This window comes from Panthera leo, chromosome D3, assembly GCF_018350215.1.
Source record: "Panthera leo isolate Ple1 chromosome D3, P.leo_Ple1_pat1.1, whole genome shotgun sequence".
Classification (NCBI taxonomy): domain Eukaryota; kingdom Metazoa; phylum Chordata; class Mammalia; order Carnivora; family Felidae; genus Panthera; species Panthera leo.
In genome coordinates this window covers 53,662,675-53,690,420 of record NC_056690.1, presented here as the reverse complement: position 1 = coordinate 53,690,420, position 27,746 = coordinate 53,662,675, and the positions used below count along the sequence as shown (strand labels likewise).

The window sequence follows — 27,746 nt, the reverse complement described above, 5'->3', positions numbered from 1 at the left end:
ACTTACTAGCTTTGGGATCTTACTTAGAAAAAAACACCTGATCAGATACTTAGTTTTTGTCACAAGGGGGTTGAAATAATATCTGCCATTTACTGGATGCTTTCTAGATTTTTCCCTCAGATCTGTTTCCACTCTAATTTTGTGATTGCTGCAGAGATAGTTATAATCACTGATTACACTGATTATGAGCACTATTTGATGTAACTATAATTTGTTGACATTATTGCATTTAAAGTAAATGTTTTCTGTTTTCAACTTTCCCTGGGGAAAATAATGGCAGCAGAACACATGGAAGGGCATGGTAAGTTCAGCTTGAGAACAGCTGAAAACCTAGAGAAAGTTTTGGTGAAAATGTTGATGCTTGATCAGCAACCTTCACTACTTTCTCAGTTATTTGTAAAGTGATGATGGCTCTTTCATTTGAAAGGTTGTCCTTATGGGTGAGGATGTAAATGCGGTATGTGGTTTTTGTAGACACTGTTGTAAGAGTCTGTTGAAGCGGAAACTAATTTGAGTTGTACCATTTACTAATAATACTAATAGTAGGTGATAATCTTTGAAGGGAAAAGCCTTCTAAATTTTTTAATGAAAAGCAGTCATTTTGACATTCTTGAATTAAGCAAAAATTGAGAATTGCTTTTAAATCCAGTAAAGTTAATAGAGGATAAAGTAGTAGATTGGATTATTTCATAATCTATACACATTCTCTTTTTATCTTTCCTTTTTTTCTTGGATGGAAATAGGCTATTGGATGTCACAGATCAGTTTCCGGAAGAAATTAGATAATTGTGAATCTATTGTTTTCTGCATTCTCTTTTCTGGTTTATCTTTATTCAGTATACCTGTATTAAATTCTCAGTTTATATACTTTTTTCTTTGCCATTTGAAAAAGGATTACATTTCTTTTGTATATTTTTGAGACAGAGAGAGAGCATGAGCAGGGGAGGGGCAGAGGGGGAGGGAGACACAGAATCCAAAGCAGGCTCCAGGCTCTGAGCTGTCAGCACAGAGCCTGACGTGGGGCTCGAACTCACGGAGTGTGAGATCATGACCTGAGCTGAAGTCGGACGCTTAACTGACTGAGCCACCCAGGCGCCCCGAAAAGGGATTACATTTCTTCAGAGATTTATTACAGGGTACATATCATAACCACACATTTGGCTTTATGAAAAACAAAAGAAAATATTTCATGGTAGAGAATGTTTTGAACGATTTTAAGAAAAGTTCATGCTTATTGGAAGAAAGAATCATCAAGATTAGATTGCCCCTTGATCTCTACCCTCAGATACTCTTAAGTTAAAGTGCATATGCTTATATTGTTTTTAGAAAGTAAATATTTTTTTACCAGTTATCTTTTTACTTTTAATTTTGTGAAACTAACCTTATTTTCTCTTAAACATTCAATAGGATTCTGATCTTCGAAGTGCACTTCTTTTGGAACAGGCGGCACATTGCTTTATAAACATGAAGAGCCCCATGGTTAGAAAATACGCATTTCATATGATACTGGCAGGACATCGGTTTAGTAAAGCAGGGCAAGTGAGTGCATTTTATTTAACAAATAAATTATTTTAATTTTTGTTACAGTTTGTTATGTATTTTATAAATATATGTCATTTGTCAATTTTTTATGATTTAAAATTAATCCTAAAAATGGAAGTAAATTTTGTTATATTGGTAAGGGCATGAGATTTGGATTTAGGTAAATGTGGGCTTCAGTCTTGATCTTCTACTCACAACATGACCTGGGTTACTTCTCTGAGCCTCAGGTTTTGTATTTATAAAATTTGAAAATTCTCCCAAAGTTTTGTGAGCTTAAATCAAAGTATATATGTGAAAGTTCCAATATACTGAATGTATTCAACCAGTTTTAATTATCCTTCACAGTGGTTGGACTGTCCCTACTTCAGCTCTAGTCTTCTGTTACCTCTCAAAGTGCCTTATAATGATATTTACTAAATATTTAATGAGTAGAAATCATCTCTCTCTCGTACCTGGAAGCAGTTGGGTTGGAGAGATCTTTAATTTAGATCGATTAATTTAGAGCAGTTTCTCCAGCCCCAGTTGCCTCTTTAAGCATTAGTTGGAGGGACTTTGCTGGAGGCAGAGTGGTAGCAGTAGTAAATGGTGGATAGAAATGTGGATTGAAGAATCCTCCCTGTGTTCCTGTCTGTCTCTGTCTCTGTCTCTCTCTTTCAAAATAAAAAAGTTAAAAGTGTTCTGTTAAAAAATTTACAAAATGTATAAAGTATGTGGTTCCTTTTGCTTGGGAGGAAAATTATATACCTCATTGGGAATGGTCCATTGTCTCTTATTAAAAACAAGTCATTCTTTTTCCACATCTTTGTCCACTTTTGTGAATGGTTTCATTTGTGAACATGATGATGTCATTGGAACTGGAAATAGCCACACATATTTCATCTTCTGAAATTGTAGGGCATATTGCTTCTAGGAAATGCATAGCAAATTAAAAATGGCTACATTTGTGGTAGGTTGACATACATTTACTATTTGGCTCAGTAATCTAACTATAGTTATATCGTGGAGTTAATGATTCCAGGGTACCCGGTTTTGTATTTTGAGAACATTCTATATAGACCCTGAACCTCTTTCTCAGACAGTATGTAGCAGCTGAAAGCATGACTAGAAATGCTTTTCTGTTGGAAAAGCAAATACATATCCTATTGAAGTTGGTCAAGAACAGTATCTTCCTGGGAAGGTAGGACGTAGAACACAAACAGTTGTGACTGAGGCCAAATTGTTTCTGAGAAGCACCAACTTTTCATGACATTTCCATTAAAATGTGTGTTGTTGGCAAGGATGAGAGGACAGTAGAGGAGATATGTGTGTATAGTAATGCCATTTCTCAGTCCTCCCTGAGAATTTGTGCTGGATTGCTTATCTTGTCCCTAGAAATTTTTCCTTTTTCCTTTTTTTTATTTTTTAAGAGAGAGAGAGCCTATGCATGAGAGCGCAAGCTGGGGAGAGGTAGAAAGGGAGGGAGGGAGAGAATCTCAAGCAGGCTCCATGCCCATTGCAGAGCCTGACGTGGGGCTTGATCTCACAACTGCAAGAACATGAACTGAGCTGAAATCAAGAGTTGTATACTCAACTGACTGAGCCACCCAGGCGCCCCTAGAAATTTTTTATAGGTTTTTTTTCCCATTAGATTTCCATTATGATTATCAACTAGTGAAAGGCATTTAAAAAAAAGGAACTGGCATTACCAAAGATTAAAATTAGTAAATTTTTTTTATGATAATTAGTAAAAAAAAAATTTTTAAGGAAGTGCTGGGGAGAGGGTGCCTGGGTGGCTCAATCAGTTGTGTCCGACTCTTGATTTCATCTCAGGTCATGATCTCATGGGTTTGTGAGTTCGAGCCTTGGCTTCAGGCTTCACGCTGACAGTGTGGAACCTGCTTGAGACTCTCTCTCTCCAGTTCTCTCTCTGCCCCTCCTGCTCTCACTCTCTCAGAATAATAAATACACTTAAAAAAAATTGCTGGGGAGGGTATATGTATATGTGTCCAAGTATACCCCTAGACAGTCTTTCAATTCTTACTTTAAAAAGCAGACTTTAAATCCTTTTTACCTTTTAAATCTCGTTGGGTGTTTTTCCAAGAAATCCTAAAAATGTACTTGAACTCAGCATTTTGACATATTCAATTTTTTCTCTGTATCTCTTAGTTTGTAAGACTTGTTTGTATTCCTTTTTACTGAATGCAGTATGGAGATTAGGGGTGTTTTCAAGAAACATCACTTTAAAATTATTTTGAAATAGTCTCAAACTTATAAAAATGTTACAAGTACGGTTCAGAAACTTTACCTGAGTGTTTGATAGTTGTCTCCCTGGTACCTCATTACCTCCAAATACTTTAGGACATTATTTCCTGTTTCCTAGAAACAAGACTTTTTCTACTATATAACCATAATACAACCATCAAATCAAGAACTTAGTACTAATACAGTACCACCCATCCTTAGACCCCATGTGGGTTTTGACAGTTGTCCCATAAAAATGGTCCTTTATAGCATAAGGATCCTGTTCAGAAAGATACTTTGACTTGATCACCTTGATAGTTTTGAAGATTACAGTCCAGTTATTTTAGTGGAGTATCCCTCAATTTAGGTTTGTTTGGTGTTTCCTCATGATGAGATTCAAATTGGGTATCTGTAGGAATATCACAAAAGAGATACTGAGTTCTTAAATTCTATGGTATTAAGTGGCAGATGATTTTGATTTGTTTTAATTATTTACAAGGAAACATTTCTTTTAAAAAACGAGCAGTCTTGGATATACATACTAAAAGTTTGTAATCCACCCTGGAGAGGAGAGGAGGTATAAGAGTATACTCTGAAGCAAAAGGTTGAGTGGGGAGAAGCCTCTTCCTTGGTACCAAATCCAGGTTTTAAGATAAAGGTTGTCTGAGTTCAGAGTGTGGCAGTGATAGGTAATTAATGCCAAATAATTGCTCACGGGTGTGGCAGGATGCAGCAGTGGGCAAAAAAAAAAAAAAAAAAAAAAAAAAAAAAGAATATATCATACTCTTACTCCCAAGTGAAACAGTAGTTAAAAAATGTGTATACACATATAAATACATATATACACACATATGGGGTATCCATTCAGCCCAATGCAGTGGTATAGAGATGATCATAACAAAATTAGTAAGATAGTTCTCAGTTATAAAATAACAACCGGGGCGCCTGGGTGGCTCAGTCAGTTGAGTGGCCGACTTCAGCTCAGGTGATGATCTCACAGCTTGTGAGTTCAAGCCCCGCTTCGGGCTGTGTGCTGACAGCTGGAGCCTGGAGCCTGCTTTGGATTCTGTGTCTCCCTCTCTCTCTGCCCCTAACCCACTCTCATTCTGTCTCTGTCTCTCTCAAAAATAAATAAACATTAAAAAAAAACATTAACAACCAAGCCTCTGATTCATGACTGCATATACTGCCGTTCTGAGAACTCCCAGATGGTTTTTTATAAAGTCCTTATTATTTCTGACTTCTTAGACTTCCTGCCCTTGGACAAAGCAATTAACTTGCCTGCTTCAGGATCTCTTGGTTTTTAGTAATAATTGCAACGGGGTTTTCATAAATGTTAGTTTCATTTTCCTCATCATTCCAGTCTCTGTTAGAGGAAGTACCAATTAACAGTTACGTGATTATGTGTGTGTGTATTTGTTTTTTCTAGTCCAAGAGAAATTCAGATTGTAATACTTTGTTTATTTTTTTTTACAGAAAAAGCATGCTTTACGCTGTTATTGTCAAGCCATGCAGGTTTACAAAGGAAAAGGCTGGTCTCTGGCAGAGGATCACATTAACTTCACTATTGGGCGCCAGTCCTATACCCTTAGGCAACTGGACAATGCTGTGTCTGCTTTTAGGCATATTTTAATCAATGAAAGTAAACAATCTGCTGCTCAACAAGGGGCCTTCCTCAGAGAGTATCTTTATGTTTACAAGGTGAATACTTATTTTCAGGACTAGATATTAAAATTATATTTAAGTTATTACTTTCAGCAAAAAGCATATTCAGTGGTGTCTAGTAGGAGTTTAATAAAATGGCTTTCTTAGAATTTATGTACTTATCTGCCATAATAAAGTGTGGCAGGCTATGCTCTTGGGTCATAGAACTGAGTTGCATTGCTCTTCTACACTTCTTTAAAAGAGGATTTTAATATTTCATTAAGCATTTGATTTATATTGGAATTAAAAACATTCTGGACTATTTCTTCATTATTTCTTTTTTTTGAATCATGCAAATTTTTTTATATTGGGTCCTCATACCATCCCTTGGTGAGAAAATACTTCACTGAGACAAGAGGGTAGAAAATACAAAACATTGTTTTACGGAAAAAGTGGAAAGTTGTGAATTTTTTTCTCAAGACCTATGGATAATGAATATTTTATCTGTCCTGCAGAAAAATACCTCTTTCTAAGAAACTTTATTAATTTGAGATCATATGGGTTAGAATTTTGGCAGATAGGATGCTGTAATGAGTCACAGGAAGTAAAGTGCACCAAAATAATATTTGGAAGTTTTAACTTCCAAAGAGAGCTAATAGCTAGCTGAGTAACTTTAGGAAGATTCTCTTGGGCCAGAATAAATGAGACCTAAAATTTTATGACTGATGTATTAAGTGAAACTATTAATTGTTAACCTTAATATTCTTGCTTAACATGTTTTTAATACCTTGCATATTAAAAAATGAGGAGGCAAATATGAAGGAAATGGAATTTTCTCAAAAAAACTTTTTTCTTTTGTATTTCTCCTAGAACGTAAGTCAGCTGTCACCAGATGGCCCTTTACCGCAGCTACCTTTACCGTATATTAACAGTTCAGCCACACGGGTTTTCTTTGGCCACGACAGACGACCAGCAGATGGTTCGTAAAATTTTATTTTGCCTTTTTACCTAGTGACTATTTTTTTAAGTGCTTTTTTCTTTATTTAAGAAATGATGTTGTAATTGTTAAAGAATGTTTGAAGATAAATAACTCTGTACCATGTCACCATCCTGCCACCTTGAAGATAACCACTACTTCAGTGGTTTTTCTTCCGGCTCTAAAAGCTAAAAATAACAAAATAGCTATAATTATAATGGGTTTTCTCACATAATAGGAAAAATGCCCATGTTATTACATACCTTAAAAAAAAATTTTTTTTTAATGTTTTTTTATTTTTGAGAGAGCGAGGGAGCACAAGCAGTAGAGGGGCAGAAAGAGAAAGACACAGAATCCGAAGGAGGCTCCAGGCTCAGAACTCTGAGTACAGAGCCTGACGTGGGTCTCGAATCCACAAACCATGAGATCATTAGATCGTGACCTGAGCCGAAATCAGATATTTAACCAACTGAGCCACCCAGGCATTCCCATGTTATTATGTAATCTTAATGAACAATGTTAATGGCTGTAAGATACTTTATTCAGTACTTACAAAGTACTGTAATGTTCGCGTCTTATATAGTTGGACTTTTTCTTCTTTTTCTTATATAAACATTGTGATGGATGTTCTTGTGGATAAAACTTGTTAACTTTTTATTATGGAAATTTATTATTTATTAATTTATAATTTATTAATTTACTAAATTTATTATGGAAATTTCAAATGTACACAGAAGCAGAGAACAATTGCCAATATTCTGCTGTCCTTGTTGTAAGACTTTTTAAAATATAGGCTTATTTTCTTAGGATTGAACCTTAGAATGGTATACTGGGCCAAGAGTATAAATATACTGATGTATGTTAGAGTAAAATTTGTGATTCTGTGTATTCTTATATTTAAGCTTACTATATTTCTCCTTGAGATTTAATTTAGTATTTTATTTAAAAATATTTATCAAGATGTTTATGGCAACATTGATGTTAACAGCAAAAAAAAAAGTGAAACAGTAGCAGGAAATGAATTGATAAATTTTGGCATATTTATACAATGGATTCATGCTGTAGAAATAGTTCTGTATGTTTCTACATGGATAATACACCATAATGTTGAGTGAAAACAGTTACAGAACAGTCAGTCAAATGTAATTCCATTTCTATAAATTTCAAACATATAAGCCAATTCTATGCATTGTTTATGTATACATTCATGTGATCAAGTAAAAAGCAAATATGGATGAAAACATTATATTTCAGCTTTGGAATAGCCCTGGGAAGAAGGGCTAGTGGACATGAAGGAGAGCAGTAGGATTTGGGAGGGTTACACAGAGCGCAATAATTCTATCTGTAACATTTATTTTATGAAGAGTATTTGGGATCTTACAACAAACATTGGCATTTGTTAAATTTTAATATATAAATATTTGTTATTCCCCATGTGTTTCTGTATGTTTGAAGTATTTCATATAAAATTATTTGGAATATTAGGAAAAATATATTCTTTCAGAGTCAAGAGGAAAAGAACATCAATGTTATAAGCCAAGTTCCAGTTAGACTAGGGTTAATAAGAGGATATTCTTCTCTCAGATAATTATAGGCAAGAGTGTATATGTATATGTATTTATTCGGATACCTCATATTTTTATTTAAAATAAGTTTCGGGGGTGCCTGGGTGGTTCAGTCGATTGAGTGTCCGACTCAATTTTGGCTCAGGTCATGATCCCGGGGTTGTGGGATTGAGCTCGGTGTCGGGCTCTGTGCTGAACGTGGAGCCTGCTTAAGACTGACTCTCTCTCTCTGTCTCTCTCTCTCTCTCTCTCTCTCACTCTCTCTCACTCTCTCTCACTCTCTCTCACTCTCACTCTCTCTCACTCTCACTCTCTCTCTCTCTCTTTCTCTTTCGCCCCACACCCCCACCTCTTCTCCCTCTGCCCTTGTCCCCTGCTTGCGTGCACATTCTGTTTCTCTCTCAAATACAATAATAAATAATAATAATATGTCTCATTGAAGGCAGGTGTTAATAAACGTGTTTAATTGTGACACTTTTTTTTTTTAGGTGAAAAGCAAGCAGCTACTCATGTAAGTCTCGATCAGGAATATGACTCTGAATCCTCTCAGCAGTGGCGAGAACTTGAGGAACAAGTTGTAGCTGTGGTTAACAGAGGAGTAGTTCCATCCAATTTCTACCCCACACAATATTGTTTGAGTAGTTATTCAGATAACTCAAGATTTCCACTGGCAGTTGTAGAAGGTGATATACTTGAATTTTTATTCATGGTTTTTTGTTTACCTACAGTAGATGCAAGATAATTTTCTATGTGCCAAAAATTACTGGAAGCCAGGCATGCAAAAAATAAATTAGGAATCATAACTTAGTGAGCTGTATGTATAAAACCAGGCACTATGTATGAGATGTAATACTAGTATATAAGTGTGCTATTGGAATATAGAAGAGAGAGTGACATTCGTTAGCACATAGGAATTGGGGAAATCTTCTAGAGGAAGTAGTTTTAAAACTGAATCCTGAATAAATGGACATTTATAAGCTGGTAAAGGACAGTCTAGGCAGAAATGCAGAGCTGTGAAAGTAAGGTGTGTTCAGAGAATTGAAGCATAGGATGATAGGTGGGATTTATTGAAGTTACTAATTTAGGCCTTTCTTTTTGTAGAACCAATAACAGTGGAAGTGGCTTTTAGAAATCCTTTGAAGGTTCCACTTTTGTTGACTGATTTGTCATTGCTATGGAAGTTTCAACCTAAAGATACTAGTGGAAAGGATAATGAAGAAGTTAAAGAACTAGTAAGTTATTAAAAGGTATTTGTAATAAGCATGTTTCAGTAATAGCCTAGCAGATACATAACATTTCAATATTTTCTGTTCAGTGAACTACACTTATTCTTTTTTATGCCTGTTTTCCGTAGTTATAAAAAGTATGATATATGCATATTGTTGAAAATAGAGAATACAAAGAACATACAGAATAAAGATAAATCTGTCTTCTCAGTATTTAGAAATAACCACTTTAACACTTTTCTATATATCTTTCCAGTAATTTCTATTTGTATGTTTTCTCTCATATATGGGATTTTAAAAATATTGTGTGTGTTGTTTTTTTTTCATTCTGTTGATTTGTATGTGTATCTTGATATTAACATGTCTTAATATTTCATTTCTGTGTAATTATTCCATCATGGATGATCTATAAGCTCTTCTGTGTCTCCATTGATAGTTGTTTTAGAAGTTTCCATTTGTTTACTATCCTCATAATTCAATGGTTAAATTTGGGTGTATACTTTTTTCATCCTGATAACTTCTGTAGTAATGATTCCTAGGCATGAAGTTAAAAAATTTTAGGGAATAAGTATGTTAGTGCTCTTTTGGTTTCCCAAGAGGTCATACCAAAGCTTTTTACCAGCAACACATGGGATTGGATATCTCATCTTTGCAACATTAAGCATTCTTATTTATAAAAAAGCATCTTAATTGATTTACTAGGTATGAAAAATGCTGTTTTACTTTATTATTTTCCATCTCATTCATTAATTTCTGGTGAAGTTGAAGATCTTGGATTTCCTTTTTTTGGATTATCTTTATATGTATTTTATCTTTTTCTTACTCGTGTCTGTAATAAGCTCTTTATCTAAGATAGTTTTGTTTTTTTTTTTTTATTTTGAGAGAGCACACACACACGTGTCAAGGAGGAGCGGAGATAGAATCCCAAGCAGGCTCTGTGCTCACGAACCATGAGATCATGACCTGAGCTAAAATCAAGAGTTGAACACTTAACTGACTGAGCCACCCAGGCACCCACCCCTAAGATAGTTATTATTGAAGTTGGAATGACTTGAACAAATAATCTTTATTACCAAGCTGATTGTAACAGAAATAACTGGGAAATAATATTTTTTTCCACTTACTGGGCTATTCACCACTACCTACTATATAACTTTTACTTCTTTGTACTACCTTGATATATGCTTTAATCATTATTTTGGAACTGGGAAATATCCCAACATTTTGGCATTGATTTATGAAGGGAGAACTGGAAAGAGATGTATGTTGTACTAAACTTTACTATTAAATTATTTCTCTTGGAGTGTTTTGATTTTTAAAGATTTCCTTCTGTAAAGTCTTGTTGGTTAAATTCATTGAAGACGTGTTGTGATTAAACTCATTGTGGATAGTTCCAAAGATTGAGATTTTGTAGGCTCTATTCTGACTTGAATTTTAGCAACTCCATGAATTTTTCTAATTTTTTTTTTCTGATGCCTGGAATACAAATAAGAAGCTTATGAATGGTTCACTCTTGGTAGAGTTTTTTAAAAGATCCATTAGCTTTTTAGTATATTAGTCTGTTTAATATATTAAATTTTAAAGGAGGTTTATTAAAGTGAGATTTTTCTTTGTGTATAATTAAGTTATACTTTATCCTGTAAATTTCAAACTCTTTGGATTTCTTCATAACTTTCTGCTGCTGATGGATTAAGATACTGAACTGAAATTTAGGGAAATGTAATTTTAATTTATTGTATGAAATAACTAACTTCATGGTAAAAGTAAAACAGTGTTTATGAGGACCAGCTTTACCCCAAGTGTGAGCCAGTTAACTGTGCTTTGTTACATGACCAAAGATTATAGTCTCTTACAGAAGTCATTGATTTGGAGGAGGCCTTTTTTTTTTTTTGTTCTCTCCTACTGCCCATATTGTCCACCAGTCTTTTATGCATGTTGCTTAGGCTGCCATTACTCGATACAATTGGACAATGTGGAAAAAGAGACCAGTCAGAGTAAAAGATGGAGAAATTTGCTCTTACTGCAAAATTAAACTAAGCGGCCATTTTGGCCATTGTTGACAATTAGTAGCTGAACTTTATGTCTTGAAGTTTTATCCTCTTGGTGGCTGCAACTTTGAGTAGATCACTTATCCTCCTCACTTGAATTGGACTGAATGAAATAGAAAAATATATCACATGTTAGATCACTCCAGGTGTGAAAGTAAAAAAAAAACAAACAACTTTGTATATTGATTAGCACATAGTAAGAACCTGGTAAATGCTAACTGTAATTATTGTTATTGTTCTTAAATATTGATGTATAGGAATGTTAATATTCTTCTGATACTTTTCATTAGAAAATGTATTTTACAAAATATTTTTCAGGTAACAGGTGAACCTAAAATGATTGGAACTGAAGTTATTTCAGAATTTTTAATTAATAGTGAAGAATCTAAAGTGGTAATTATTTTCTTATTTTTATGTCTTAAGCCTTTCAAAAAAGTAAGTTGGAAACAAATTTAAAAAACCAGTTTGTTAGGTTTATTTTATATTTTAATTTTCTTAAAAGCTAAAATTTGGAAGATTCGGAAACAGGAATTGCACAAGAGGAAATTGGTGGGAGAAGAGTAGTCTGGTTTGTTAATTTGGCTTGTTAATTTTCAAAGAAGCCTGGTGCAATGTTTTTGGTTTTTTGTGGTTTTTTTTTTTTTTTGTTTGTTTGTTTGTTTTTTTGTGGGGTGGTCAGTATGGTAATTTCATATGACATTTGGTTGACCAGAATATTTTGGTTTTTGTTGACTTTGAAGTATTAGTTAAGATCTGTGCCTGTAATTGTAGAATTTACAGAATTTACAGATTTTTCTTTTGAAGCAAATGCTTTCCAGTCTAATAAATTAATTCATTATTCAAAAGCTTAGGTCATGACTTTCAATTTCTGCAATATTGCAGAATTTAGGTATTGCACTATTTAAGATATTATGAAAACAGATAATAAGAGTGACTTAAATATCTCCACAGGCAAGACTAAAGCTCTTTCCCCATCACATAGGGGAGCTGCATATTCTCGGAGTTGTTTATAATCTTGGCACTATTCAGGGCTGCATGACAGTAGATGGCATTGGTTCTCTTCCTGGATGTCACACAGGTAAAACCATAGCATTGCTAAACAGATACAAAACTAGTAGTTAAATCTTTATAAAATAAAATGAATGAAAATAGCATGTTTGAAAAATAGGTCTAATGTACCTTTAACAAAGGCAGTTAGTCAGATTATTTGGATTATTTTAAACTCTGCCATTGCTTCAAAAATAAACAACTGTATTCCTTTCTAATGTATTTTGTATTTGCAAAGTAAGTAAGTCTCATTTCTCCTAAATGAGAAATTGAGCAGCATACAGTAGGTATGGTTAAACATAAAAGTAAAATATGCCTAATTCTTTGATTAATCATGCTACTCAGTAATTGTCTAGAATTTTTCTAGAAATAATATGAAAGTTACAGTATTCAAGCTAAATTTATGTCACTTAACATATCAAATTATTTTAGGGCGTTGATTATTTTTTGTTTCAGGAAAACATTCCTTGAGTATGTCAGTCAGAGGGAGACAAGATTTAGAAATTCAAGGTCCTCGACTTAACAATACAAAAGAAGAGAAAACATCTATCAAATATGGTCCTGATCGACGTTTAGATCCCATTATCACGGAGGAAATGCCACTGTTGGAGGTATTTCACTTTTTAAAATTTCATGGACTTAATAAATTATAAGGTCAGATAATATTTTCAGTAAATTAATTGTAGACTTTGAAGGTACTGATGTTACATTGAACCATACTTTTTAATTATTGCTAAGCTAGGGTTAAATAGGTCTAATTTACAAAGATAAGTCACAGCCAGGTTATAAAATATAAACCTCAAAATATTGATGGAAATTGAGAAAATGCATTTAAAGAACACTTTATTAAAATCAGTGGCTCTTTTTTGATAAGGTACACAAATAATATAGGAATTAATGGTTGTAAAAAGTTTACACAAAATAGATAAATATATTCGTAAGAAACAATATTCCCTTTATTCTCTCTGTTTTCCTACCCCAACCTACTTTTATGCCATATAAGTTCCAGCTTTTTTAGTTGCAGAAGATAGAAACTGATGCTAGGGAGCATAAGCCAAAAAAGAGAAAATGTATTATTTAGTTAAAGGATATTGGAACATCTCTTGGAAACTGAAGTATTCTAGAACAGTAAGTCTCAGAAAAATAAGGACTTGGCACCTCCAGGAAATTTAGCAGCAAATGTTTGTGAGCCTTTAGAAAGCATTGCTTTTGATATGACCTTAGTTTAACAACTTTTCCAGTCTTTGTGCCACTTTATTACTAGTTTCAAGTTTCTAGGAGAGAAGTCTGGCCTACCTTGGATCAGTTGTCTACCTGAGAGGCAGACCAGTGGCAGGGTTGTATAGTATTACAGACACTGGCAGAAGGTCTTTCCTCCTGCATCCTCAAGTTTTCTTAGTAGGGGAGTTAGAAGCTTAGCCACTTACCTTCTACAAGTGCTCGTGATACTAAATTGGCGTTTTCTCCTTTCAGACCTTTCACTGAACACTTATGTATAGTTTTAGTAATTATAAATGGAATCATACTGCACATTTTATCCTTACTTTTTGTCTTTAACAACATAACTTGGTCTTGTTTTCATTCAGTAAAAATTCCTTATTTTACAGCTGTATATGGTATTCCTTTATTTAGATACCATAATGTATTTTAACCATTTGTCTGTTGTTGAGTGTGGTTCTGGTTTTTCATCATTACTGATAGTTCTGCAGTAAATCACATTATGTATATACTCTGTGTTCTAGTTTAGACTAAAGTGGAATTGCTGGGTCAAAGGATATATAAATAAAATGTTTTGTAACATACTACAGAATTACCTTCAGCAAGGCTATAGCAATTTGCACTTACTTGAGTATGAGAATATCCGTTGTCTCACATTTATGACATACTGGGTATTATCGCTTTTTTTTTTTTTTTTTTTACTTTTGCAAATCAGGTTGGTGAAAAATGACATTCTTTTTATTTACATTTCTCTGATGTCTGATAAGATTGATCAATCTTCATACGTTTTTTTGTTCATATGATTTTTTTTCTTCTATATGTTTATATGATTACCTGTTGATACCCTTTGAATTGGGTACCATTTCCCTTTTCTCATTGGATGGTTTTTATGGGCACTAATCCTTTGCCTGTATGGGGAGGGGGAGTTATACTCATTAAAAAAGTGAAGGGGAGGGTTGTGTTTGAGGGAGGGTATTGCTGAGCCACATGTATTCTGCCCAAGTTTTACACTTGGTTAATTATGGTTCACTTAAAGAGTTATGTAGGGCAAAAAAAAAAGACTTAGGGACTGACTTCAGTGCTAGCTTCTGCTTGATAAATATTTTATATATTTTAACTTTGATTTGGTGTCTTTCACCATGTTAAGGCTTTTAACATATATGAAGGCCTGATTGTCCTTTGTTGCGTCTGAGTTTTACAAACACTTTTAAGAGACTTCTATAGTCAAAACTTTTACTGTTTTATTTTTTAATGTCTGTGTTCTGTTTTAAATCCAAGGGAATAATACTCTTCTGAATGTCAAGGGGTAGCGAGTCAAACTTTATTTTTACCGTTAATTGAATATTGGCAACTCATTATACCATCCTTCTAATATACTAATATCCTTAAAGTGTGTATACCTATTTTTATTTTTTTCTGTGGTTACCTATTCTTGCCGATAATAATTCCTCATCTTTCTTTGTCAATACTATATTCTTGCTTTATAATTTTTTGAATCTGACAAACCAGATTAAAAATTAATCTTTAATTTTTTTCTTTTTTCTTATACTTGTGCCATTTTTGTGTAAGCCTGTCAAGTTCCCGTAGTAATGCATTGGATTTTTATTAGGATTTGCATTGCTACACCTAGGCTGAATCTAAGGCTGAAGATGGATTGAAATGAGTTGGGATCCAAATTTTATTTTAGGGCTATTCATCATTATAGCTAGCTAGCTAGCTAGCTATTTATTTATTTATTTATTTATTTATTTATTTATTTATTGTTTTTCAGTTTATATGTATTGAGAGAGAGAGTGCACGTGTGAGCAGGGAAAGAAAGGTCAGAGAGAGAGAGAGGGAGGGAGAGAATCCCAAGCAGGCTGTGCACTGTCCACACAGAGGCACACAGGACTCAATCTCACAAGTGTGAGATCATGACCTGAGCTGAAATCAGGAGTTGGATGCATAATCGACTAAGCCATCCAGGTGCCCCCCATCATTATAGTTTAGAAGTCACTAATTTATACAGTTTGCTTGGAATTCTATACATAAGAATTTCCTAGAGCTTACTTTTGAAAGGGAAGATTCTGACCCCTCTGGTTAATTGAAATCAGTCCATTGAGGACACCAGAATACTCAGTTTTTATAGCTTACCCTTTTTTTTTTTTAAGCTTATTTATTTATTTTGAGAGTGTGAGAGAGCATGAGTAGGAGAGGAGCAGAGAGAATGAGAGAGAGGAGAGAGAGGGGGAGAGAGAATGAATCCCAAGCAGGCCCTGCACTGTTAGTGCAGAGCCTGACTCAGGGCTTGATCTCAGGAACTGAACCATGAGATCACGACCTTAACCAAGATCAAGAGTTGGATGCTTAACTGACTGAGCCACCCAGCTTATACTTTTCATTGTATCTGATGATTAAGATGTTCTTTGTTACTAAGATTGGTAAAAGTACAAATGGTTTTTAAGTGCGGTACTTCTCAGATGATAGATTATTACGTATAGAGCCTTTCTTTTAGACTTTTTTCTAAGCTCCATCTCTAATTATCTGAACTTGGACAGTTTCTTCTCTTATGAAATGAGGAAAATTGAACCAGATGATGTTTAATTTTAAATGTTAAACTGAGTAGTCTTTAAAATTATTTTGTTTTTGATATTGCTCATTCTGTATTTAAGTTTTCTTCTTGCATACCATGGTGGTTTAAAAAAAAACTTTATTGTTATAGATGTAATTTTCCTTGCAGAAGGTAGAATATGTAGAGGACCTCTTATTCTACATAGTAACAACTGGTGTTTGGTTGATTAAACAAAAAAGCTTGTAGTGAATAACAAAAAAACCCCACAATAGATCCATATCATAAATATTTTGCCTTAAGAAAATACACAAATGTACATTTATTCACTGTCTTGCCATCCTCTTACCTTGGGTGGGGGGAGGATTTAGGTCAGAGGCCTTTTCTTTTCTTTAAATTTTTTTTAATGTTTGTTTATTTTGAGAGAGAGAAAGAGAGAGAACATGCATGAGCAGGGGAGGGGCAGAGAGAGAGGGAGACATAGAATCTGGAGCAGGCTCCAGGCTCGAGCTGTCAGCACAGAGCCCACTGTGGGGCTCAAACTCGTGAACTGTGAGATCATGACCTGAGCTGAAGTTGAACACTTAATTAACCAACTGAGCCATCCACATACCCCATTTTCATACCCACTTTTAAAGCTTCTGACATCCACAGAATTTATCTGCTTTCCTTAAGACTATGGCCATAGTGAAATTCCTGTCAAACTTAGATTAAGAAACAGGTTTTTCCACTGGATTTTTATAACTCCTCTGGGACTACTAGTCATAACTTCATTAGAACATTTTTTCTTACACTTTTACCTTTATGTTCCTCTTTTCTTGGATACTTTCAGTGTACCTCTGATATTTACACTTAAGGATCTTTTATTTATTTTCTTAAATTTTATTTAACTTTATCTATTTTGAGAGAGAGTGCGCATATGCACGGAGGACGGGCAGAGAGAGGGGGAGAGAGAATCCCAAGCAGGCTCTGCACTGCCAGTACAGAGCCTGATATGGGGCTCAAACTAACAAACCATGATACCATGACCTGAGGAGAAAGCAAGAGTCAAATGCCCAGCCACCCAGGCGCCTGACTTAAGGGGAAATGCAGATAACTTACTAGATGGTTGGTAGCCCATATTTCTACCTCTGTAATACAGGTTCACATTCCCTTATCTGAAATCCTGAGGCCAGATGTGTGTTGGAAATCTGTTTCTCCTTTAATTTTTAGAAATTGTGTGTGTGTGTGTGTGTGTGTGTGGTTTTTTATATAAAGTGTTATGTAACCCCTGTTGGGTTTGTGGTAGCATCTGGAAATCAAGCAAATTAATATTGTGTGACTGAACCATGGGACTATCACACTAAATGGGAAAGGGTATAAAAAGCCTCTGTTAGATCGGGTTTTGTTCCCATGTGAGTTACTAAACGTTTGAGGTCGTTTGGAGCTTTTTGGTTTTAAAATTATGGATATGGAATCATGGATCTGTACATTCCTCCCATTTAAGACTTATGGGGTATCTTTTCATCTTGATGTGTAAATAAATAGTTGAGCTACTTTTCAAGTTGACATTGATGAGGGCTTTTCAACTGACAATTATTTAATTCACATAGTCATGTTAAATTTCTTATAACTTCTCTTACCCATAGTCTACACAGTCGTCAGAGTTTTGCTGATACTCACTTGTCACTGATGTTTTGTCTTTAATTCATACTTCTGACATCTGCTGTTGAATAACATTTTCTAAAATGGTATTGTTAATTGCCACATATTCAGGGAGATATCAAAGAGAATTAATGAAATTCTCTTTATAAAGAAATATAACATCTTAACTTATTATTCATTAGAGGTTCGGAATTTTTAACAGACAATAAAATAATATTTTTTCCCTCCAATGCAGGTATTCTTTATACATTTCCCTACAGGGCTCCTCTGTGGAGAAATCCGAAAAGCATATGTAGAGTTTGTCAATGTCAGCAAAAGTCCTCTTACTGGATTGAAGGTTGTTTCTAAACGTCCAGAGTTCTTTACTTTTGGTGGTAACACAGCTGTTCTAACACCACTAAGTCCTTCAGCTTCTGAGAACTGTAGTGCTTACAAGACTGTTGCGACAGACTCTACCGCTGTGTGTACAGCACTCATATCATCGGCTTCCTCTGTAGACTTTGGCATTGGCATAGGGAGTCAGCCAGAGGTGATTCCTGTTCCCCTTCCTGACACTGTTCTTCTACCTGGAGCTTCAGTCCAGCTACCAATGTGGTTACGTGGGCCAGATGAAGAAGGTGTCCATGAAATTAACTTTTTGTTTTACTATGAAAGTGTTAAAAAGCAGCCTAAGATCCGGTGAGTATTATAAAACTTTCTTGATTTAAGCTCTGTGTTTAATGTATGTGCACAAATTCAAATAAACATTTTGATATTTGTTAACATCTGTCATTGTTTATTTAAAAAATTACCCCCTTCTATATTATGCATGATGTTTATAATTGAGTTTGTCCCTAATCTAAGTTCTAAGTAGCCAAAAGTGAAAAAAAATTAGGCTACTATAATCTTCTTAGTGGCTTCTGTCTGTTAACTTCATGATTCTCTGATTCGACCAAGTACCAGGGCCAAAGTTACCACATAATAATGAAGTTCACAGGTACCATTTGTATGTGAAAACAACCTGTCGATAGTCATCCTGTTTCAAGAAAATTACTTTGTTTTACCTTTCCTTTTCCCTGTGCCCTCTCCTGACTCCTGGGAATGTATGGGGGGAAGATATATATTTGCAGAACAGATGATTAGAGTGGTGTTATAATAAGGGTCACTGAAGAAATTTACCTTGGCACTCACAAGGGTCTGTGGCCTATAAATCATTAAACAACAGGTTATTTTATTTGTGATAATGCTGCTGTCATTTTTATAAAATTAACTAGGAATAATTGTATTACTCCATTTATTAATAGAATATCTAAAATATCTAAGACTTCTGAGGACAAAATGATACAGTATTTATAACGGGGACATATTAGATACTCAATAATATTCTCCTTCAGAGTACAATAGAGCATACTCTGGCCAAGGCAGTCAGAGAAGGCTTTGTAGAATATAGTAGTGGTGAAATGACCTTCCAAGGAAAGGAAAGATTTCAAAATTTGGATATCAAGGGGGATAGGCAAGAGAGTAGTGGGTGTTCCAGGGAGTGGCTGTATATATGAATGAAGATTTGCAAATTAGAAAATATAAACTGAATATAGTTAGTTTGGTCACAGTGTAAAATATGTGTAAAAGAAGGGAAAATTGTTAGAAGTAATGAATTCAGTAAAGTCGTAGGATCCAAAATTAACATACAGAGATTGATTGCATTTCTAGATGCTAATAATGAACTATCAGAAAAAGAAGTTAAGAAACCAGTCCTATTTACAATTGCGTAAAACAGAATAAAATACCTAGGAATAAATTTAACCAAGGAGATAAAAGACCTGTACTCTGAAAACTGTAAGACATTGATGAAAGAAATTGAAGATGACATAAATAAATGGAAAGATACACTGTGTTCATGGATTGGAAGAATGAATATTGTTAATATGTTCATACTTCCCAAAGCAATCGACAGATTCAGTTCAAGCCCCATCAGAATACGATTGGCATTTTTTACAGAATGAGAACAAAGAATCCTAAAATTTGTGTTGAACCACAAAAGACCCCAAATAGCCAAAGCATTCTGGAGAAAGAAGAATAAAGCTGGAACTGTCATGCTACCTGATTTCAAACTATACTACAAAGCTATAGTAATCAATACAGTATGGTACTGGGACGAAAATAGACACACATCAGTGGAACACAATAGAAAACCCAGAAATAAATGCATGCATATGTGGTCAATTAATCTTGACCAGGGAGGCAAGAATATACAATGGAGAAGATAGTTTCTTCAATAAATGACGTTGGGAAAATGGGACAACTGCATATAAAAGAATGAACCTGGACCATTACCTTACACCATAAACAAAGATAATTCACAACGGAGTAGAGACTAGAATGCAAGATTTTAAACCATAAAACTCCTAGAAGAAAACATAGGCAGTGAGCTCTTTGACACTGATCTTAGCAATATTCTTTTGGACCAGTGTTTTCAGGCAAGGGCAGCAAAAGTGAATACAAATGGATCACATCAAACTTGAAAGCTTTTGCACAAAGAAACCATCAGCAAAACAAAAAGGCATCCTACTGAATGGGACAAAGTATTTGCAGATCATGTACCCAACAAGGGGTTAATATCCAAAAATATAAATAACTTACACAATTAATATTAAGAACACCCCAATTTAGGGGCGCCTGGTTGGCTCAGTCGGTTAAGTGTCAACTCTTGGTTTTGGCTCAGGTCATGAATTTGCAGTTTGTGAGTTCGAGCCCCACGTTGGGCTCCTCACTGATGGTACAGAGCCCGCTTGGGATTCTCTCTCCCTTTCTCTCTGCCCCTTCCCCACTTACTCAAAATAAATAAACTTTAAAAAAAATTTTAAAAATAAAAAAAATCCCAATTTAAAAATGGGCAGGGGATCTAAGTAGACATTTTTCCGAAGACCTACCGATGGCCAACAGGCACAAGAGAAGATGCTCAGCATCACTAATCAAGGAAATGCACATCAAAACCACAATGAGATATTACTTCACACTTGTCAGATTGGCTGTTATCAAAGACACAAAGTAATATATATTGGTGAGGATGTGAAGAAAAAGGAACCCACATATACACTGTTAGTGGATATGTGAATTGGTACAGCCACTTAGAAAAACAGTATGGAAGTTTCTCAAAAAATTAAAATGGAACTACCATATAAAGCAATTTCAATTCTGGTATTCATCTGGAGAAAACAAAATCACCAATCCAAAGAGATACATACATTCCTTTGTTCACTGCTGTATTATTTATAATATTAGCCAAGTTGTGGAGGCAACCTAGGTGTCCTGTTGATAAGGATAAAGAAGATGTGCAATGCGCATGTGTACACAAACACACTCAGAGGAACATTACTCAGCCATAAAAAGGAATGAATCTTGCCATTTGTGATTACATGGGTGGAGACCTGGACGGGTATTATGCTATGTAAAATAAGACAGACCGCATTATTTCACCTATATGTGGAATCCAAAAAAAACAGAAACAGACTCATAGAAGAAAGAAGCTGTTGGTTACCAGAGTAGGGAGGAGTTGGTGGAGTAGGCGAAATAGGTGAAGGGGATTAAGAGGTACAAATTTTCAATTATAAAAGAAGTCATGAGGATGCAATGTACAGTGTAGGGAATATAGTCAGTAATATTACAATAGCTTTGTATGATAGGTGGTCACTAGATTTATGAAAGGGATCATTTCATAATATATAAAAATACTGAATCACTATGATTTATCCCTGAAACTAATAGGATATTGTATTTCAATTGCACTTAAAAAAAAATAAAATTATGGGGTGCCTGGGTGGCTCAGTCAGTTAAGCGTCTGACTTCGGCTCAGGCCATGATCTCATAGTTCGTGAGTTCTAACCCCGCGTTGGGCTATGTGCTAACAGCTCAGAACCTGGATCCTGCTTTGGATTCTGTGTCTCCCTCTCTCTCTGCCCCTCCCCCACTCACACTCTGTCTCTCTCTGTCTCTCAAAAATAAGTAAATGTGGGGGCGCCTGGGTGGCTTGGTCGGTTAAGCGTCTGACTTTGGCTCAGGTCATGATCTCACAGTCCGTGAGTTCGAGCCCCGCATCGGGCTCTGTGCTGACAGCTCAGAGCCTGGAGCCTGTTTCAGATTCTGTGTCTCCCTCTCTCTCTGCCCCTCCCCTGTTCATGCTCTGTCTCTCTCTGTCTCAAAAAAAAATAAATGTTGAAAAAAAAAATTAAAAAAATAAGTAAATGTGAAAACATTTAAAAAAAAATTTAGGAGGTAATGTTAAAAAAAAAGTAAAGGGGAATTAACATGGAAATGTAAATAGCTGTATTGTGGAGGGCTTTAAATGCCAAGTTAAAGTTTGAAGTTTACTTGATAGGGGATCAGTTACTTTGGAACCACTGTCAGAGAAGAAGCATAATTAGGACATTGCTGCATGAAAATTATTTTCCTGTGCTAGACTGATGAGTTTGGTAAGCAGACATGCCTAGAGTCAAGGTGACTATTAGTTTCCTTCTGAACTGAGAAGAATTGAACTGAAGTTACACTACATAATTTTACTTTATTATTCTGTTTTTGTTTTGTTTTCTGAGTATAAATGGTCCTGAGAGCAATTAGGTTTTAAAAGCTTTATTTGGAATTAGAGAATCATAACACATGGAGAGGTTCTTACATTAAACTTGCTATTTTTTATTTCTTTAGTCACAGAATATTAAGACACACTGCAGTCATTTGTACCAGCCGATCTTTGAATGTACGGGCCACTGTCTGCAGAAGTAATTCTCTTGAAGATGAGGAGGGCAGAGGGGGCAATATGTTAGTCTTTGTGGATGTGGAAAATACCAATACTGTAAGTTGGTTTAAAACTAAATTTTATTTTTAATTATAGTGGAAGTGTTTCCTTTGTTTTTAGTAAAGGATTCTTTTTTCACAAGATAGCATAAGCTAGGAATTTAGGAATATTCATATACAACAGTGTGAAAACATCTTAATTTTCTATCAGCTTTGTGATTTTAAGTCTCTTCAAATAAAATGACCTGGTGGCATTAATATGGTACATATCATATGAAAGGGTAGCCCTATACGTGAGTAATTAAACCCAAAAGAGATCTGATAGAGTGCTTTCTAGTCTCACCATTCAGAATCTGTTGATGTAATTAAATTTACAAAGTTCTGTATTAGGATTTCCCATTCAGTATTATTAACTTGATAATCGTCACTTACATATTTCTGAGAGTACCATTTTCCTTATATAAAGCATTTCAAACATTTTATCATTCCTGTTTATTTATATACTCTAAATATATAAAAATGAGTATTAAAGAAGGAAATGTGATCTCATTATTAAAATAACATCTTAGTGGGGCACCTGGGGGGCTCAGTTGGTAAGGCATCTGACCATTGATCTCAGCTCAGGTCTTGGTCTCAGGGTTGTGAGTTCGAGCCCTGCATTGCACTCCACTCTGGGCGTGAAGCCTACTTAATAATAATAAGATAGCATCTTAGCATCAGATTGATTCAGTTCAGATACTTACATGAAGTGTTGCTTATTCTGTAATGAATTCTGTAATGTCCTTTTTTTTAGCTTCATAAATTTGTAAGGTTGCCTTTTAGGATATTTAGGATTTATGTGCTTAATACTTTGGTGATCTTTAAAGAAAATAACATTTGTAAAAGTAAGAAAATTGTAATAATTTCAAATTAGCTCTTTTCCAGGTAAATAAAAAATTGTGTACAGATTAACTTTATGTACATTGGCTGTGTATGGAGATTCTGATTTGTTCAATTTTTGTTTATTTTTGCCTTAATGACAATGAGATATCTCAGAAAGATGAGAAGGAATAAAAAAAATGCTACAGTTTTGATTCAAAATTGACAACAAATACTGTTTGATTAAATACTATCAGTAACTCATTATGATAGGTTCTAATGACTGAATACTCCAGTGGGAGTACATCATAGTTAAATACAGTTCTCATATAAAATGTTGACTTCTCTAAGTAAGTTTAAGGAGGGATTTAAATAACGTAAGCATTCCGAAATGTATATTATTTATTTCAAAATAAAAATTTAATCTTATGTTAATTAATACTTACTTTGGTAGAAGAGTCAGAATATTATTTACATTAGAATATTCTAAGTTCATGCCCCTAAATCTTAAATGACTCTTTTATTTCTTTTTGATAGAGTGAAGCAGGTGTTAAGGAATTCCATATAGTACAAGTATCGAGTAGTAGCAAACACTGGAAATTCCAGAAATCTGTAAATCTCTCTGAAAACAAAGGTTTGTGCTTTATTTTCCTTTTCATAGTAAATTTTCAAATCTTCATTGCTTGATATTTTTCAGAATAGTACTATAATATCAGAAGATTGTTGGTACCTTTTTTATAATTAAGTTTTTTAAGCATTAAGTTGTGTTTTCATTAGTGCAAGTGACTGAATCAAATTACCTATCTTAATCCGTTCTTTCCCATCTTTTTATTCCCTTCCACATATTTCTATTTGCATTTTCTTTATTCAATTGGAAAATCAGTGCCTGAGTAGATGATCACTTTCAAAATTTCAAACAGTACAGAAACATATAGACTAGAATGTGGAAGGTTCTTTTTGTGTCCTTTGCCATTGGTAGGCTGTTTTTTCTGTGTATAACCATACCTCTGTAGTGACTGACTTTATACCCATATAACACTTAAAAGAATATACATGTGATATATATTGACAGATTGTTTTCCAGAATATTTCTGTCAGTTATCCTGGTAGTAATATAAGAATGCCAGTGCTTTTAAGAGTGGAGGGAAGCCGACAAAATATTTGCTCTTTCTGGAGAAAAATTGTACAGTATTATTTCAGAAGCTATAAAAATATTTAAACTCATACTTAGCCTTTCAGTAATCCTTATTTTTGGAATTTGTACAAAGGAATTAATTCAAAACATAGGAAAATCTGTATACTGAGAGCAGGGCAGTTAATTGCAAAGTTGTGTTTAATAGGGAGAAATTCAGTGTGGCTTTAATGTAAATTATAACAGACTATTTTTTAGTCACTAAAAAATAGTGGGCTCCCTGGTTGTGGGCTCCCTGGTTCCCAGGTTCGGATCTTTTAAACTTTTATCTGTAATTTGACACACACACACACACACACACACACACACACACACATAAATATAAATATAAAATGAGTATTATTTATTCACACACACACACACACACACACACACACAAGCACATGTGTGACCATGTATTTCAAGAAAATTGAATTTCATCCTTTTTATGGGCTGAGTGAAATTTGCTTTATTGAGATGAAAACAAAGATGTTTTTCATTAAACATTATTTATAATTATGAATTATTTTCCAGTATTGTTAAGGAAGTCTGAAGAATAAATTAGGTTTTACCATGTCAGAAGCTGAGAAAGATCTTTGAAATTTTTTCTTTCTTTTCTTTCTAGATGCCAAACTTGCCAGCAGGGAGAAGGGAAAATTTTGTTTTAAGGCAATACGATGTAAGGAAAAAGAAGGTAAATTCATTTTATTTTCAGACTTTCTTAATGGTATTTTATATTTCATTCCAACGATATGATTAGTTTGTTTTCCCCTGTTTTTTAGTTGCCACACAGTCCTCAGAAAAATACACCTTTGCAGATATCATCTTTGGAAATGAACAGGTATGAAAATAAGCACAATAGCATTTGATCTTCTGGATCAAAGTCACAGTTCTTGAATATCTATTTTGGCAAAACTATTGCTTTAGTAATCCTCAAAATCTTTAGTGGGTGAATATGTCAATATCGTTGGGTTTTGCTGCTTCCCTTCATGCTCTAAAACAGACCAGAAATACTATGTGGATTATGCCCTTTTAGTTAGTTATTCAAAACTAACTTTCTTTTGAGGGTATCACAGGAAAAAAGTATAAACCTTGGTATTAAAGAAAGAAACCAGATTATACAAGGGAACCAATTTATTAGGGAAAGTGGTTACAGTGGAACATAAAGATGATAATTCTCTGGATTTTGGTGTATCATATGGTTCTGAGACCAAAATAACAAGCTCTTTTGTAGTTTTAAATGTATTTTCCAAAACAGTGGTATTTCAAGTTAATTATTTGTAAGAATCACTTAGAGTAGGTTTTCAAACTTTCACAACATGTGGGGCTCTTGTTAAATGCAAATTCTATTTCAGTAGGACTAGGGTGGGACCTGAGATTCTAAATTGCTATAAGCTGGAGCATCTGGTTGGCACATTTGGTAGAATATGTGACTCTTGATTTGGGGGTTGTGAATTCGTGCCCTGCATGGGGCATAGTTTACTTAATAAAAAATATGTATACTAAATTACTGTAAGCTCCTAGATGATGTTAAGGTTATTAGTCTCTTTTTTTTTTTTTCAGACCCGCTTTTTGATCTGAGAATTTTGTAAAAATGAAAATTTTGCTTTCCCGCCTCCAAAACTTTGATTTGTTATGTCTTGGGGGGAGTTTGGGAATATGCATTTGTTTGGGAATATGCATTTTTTCCTTCCCTCCCTCCCTCCCTTCCTATTTATTTATTTTGAGAGAGACACAGAGACAGGGACAACGTGAGTCGGGGAGGGGCAGAGAGGGAGAGAGAGAGAATCCTAAGCAGGTTCCACACTGTCAGCACAGAGTCCGATGTGGGGCTAGAACTCACAAACTGTGAGATCATGACCCAAGCTGAAATCAGAGAGTTGGAAGCTTAACCCCAGGAATATGCATTTTCAACCAGCTCTGCATATAATCTGACGAGGTGATGTGGTGATTTGCTTTGAGAAATGCTGGACCAAGGGTGTAAACTTCCACGTAGGCATGCCCTGGTACTGTTAACAATGTTACTGTTTGTGTTATTGTTTCTTCTTTGTGTTTTTTGATTTGATAATTCTAGACATTCTTATGCTTTTGTATTTCTCTTATCATTGGCCTTCATCTGACTCACTCTTTGTGGCTATCTTTTGACTATTTGAAGAAGCAGTTATTTAGAAATATCTCAGAGTACCAAAAGCCCAGTAATTCCAAAACAAGTATACTTTTAGCAATGCCATGCCTCCTGAATGACTGAATTTAGGTTTCATGATTTCAGTTGTTTGTCCTTTTCACTTCTTTTTTAAATTTAAAATCCCTAGAGACATAATCAAGACCCTTAAATCGTATTAAGTGTATAATTTTTATTGTATTTATTAGCAAATAATTTTGTATAGGAGTACTGAAGAAAGTAAAAACAAAAAAGGACATTTTCCCTTTTGATGAATCTGGTTGAGTAAATAGAACTCCCCAAGCACTACAGATTAATGAGAAAACTATGGGGACAGTTGCTTACCAGAAAATAGTTTATTCTTAAAGGGAAAATGTGTGTATTTATTAATATTTAATAATTAACTTGAAACTTAGCATCTATATAATATAGCCTATAATGAAGGGAATCCTAAGTGTAGACAGTTTACCGTGAAACATAATATCCCATTAAAGGAAATCCTGTACTTCTGATTCCATTAAGAAGTTTTTAAAAAATTCTTTTCTCATGTTCTCTTCCTTCAAGTAGAAGAGCCACATTAAGACCAATTACTCAGTTTGCATTCTGTTTCACTAGATGTTGTCTAGTATTCTAAGTATTCGAATGAGAACTATTTCTGTTATTTTAATAGCACAAAAAATATTACTTTTCAATAATTTATTTTTTATTCATTTTCTTAGAGCTACCCATCATCTTCCCTGGATACTTGACCAGAAATTTTTTAATAAGCATTTTGGTTATACAGAAATATATAGAGAAATACAAATTTTGGTAGGGTGCATTTAATTGAAAACATTTATGTAGATAAGTGATTTTCTTTTGACAGATAATAAGTTCAGCAAGTCCATGTGCAGACTTCTTTTATCGAAGCTTATCTTCTGAATTAAAGAAACCACAAGCCCAGCCGTCCGTGCATACTGAAAAACAGTCATTAGAGGATGCTGTGAGATTGATTCAGAAGTGCAGTGAGGTGGATTTGAATATTGTCGTATTATGGAAGGTATGTGTTACTAAATTATTTCAGCAAGCCTTGCTTACGGATACTTGAGCCTCAAGCTAAAGAACAAATGTA

The 27,746-nt window shown here is 34.5% G+C and overlaps 1 protein-coding gene across 2 annotated transcripts in view; it reads left to right on the top strand.

The window, feature by feature from the left end:
• Window positions 1-27,746, top strand: part of TRAPPC8 (trafficking protein particle complex subunit 8) — an 83,584-nt gene that overhangs the window by 39,457 nt on the left and 16,381 nt on the right. For both annotated transcript variants that reach the window (XM_042911493.1, XM_042911494.1), the window contains exons 12-25: window positions 1,408-1,539; window positions 5,239-5,463; window positions 6,277-6,385; window positions 8,436-8,630; window positions 9,049-9,179; window positions 11,540-11,614; window positions 12,173-12,299; window positions 12,725-12,879; window positions 17,914-18,356; window positions 22,356-22,503; window positions 23,841-23,937; window positions 25,100-25,168; window positions 25,257-25,315; window positions 27,501-27,674. In XM_042911493.1, the coding sequence (XP_042767427.1) occupies window positions 1,408-1,539; window positions 5,239-5,463; window positions 6,277-6,385; window positions 8,436-8,630; window positions 9,049-9,179; window positions 11,540-11,614; window positions 12,173-12,299; window positions 12,725-12,879; window positions 17,914-18,356; window positions 22,356-22,503; window positions 23,841-23,937; window positions 25,100-25,168; window positions 25,257-25,315; window positions 27,501-27,674 (2,139 nt within the window). The remainder of the gene's footprint in view (window positions 1-1,407; window positions 1,540-5,238; window positions 5,464-6,276; window positions 6,386-8,435; window positions 8,631-9,048; window positions 9,180-11,539; window positions 11,615-12,172; window positions 12,300-12,724; window positions 12,880-17,913; window positions 18,357-22,355; window positions 22,504-23,840; window positions 23,938-25,099; window positions 25,169-25,256; window positions 25,316-27,500; window positions 27,675-27,746) is intronic.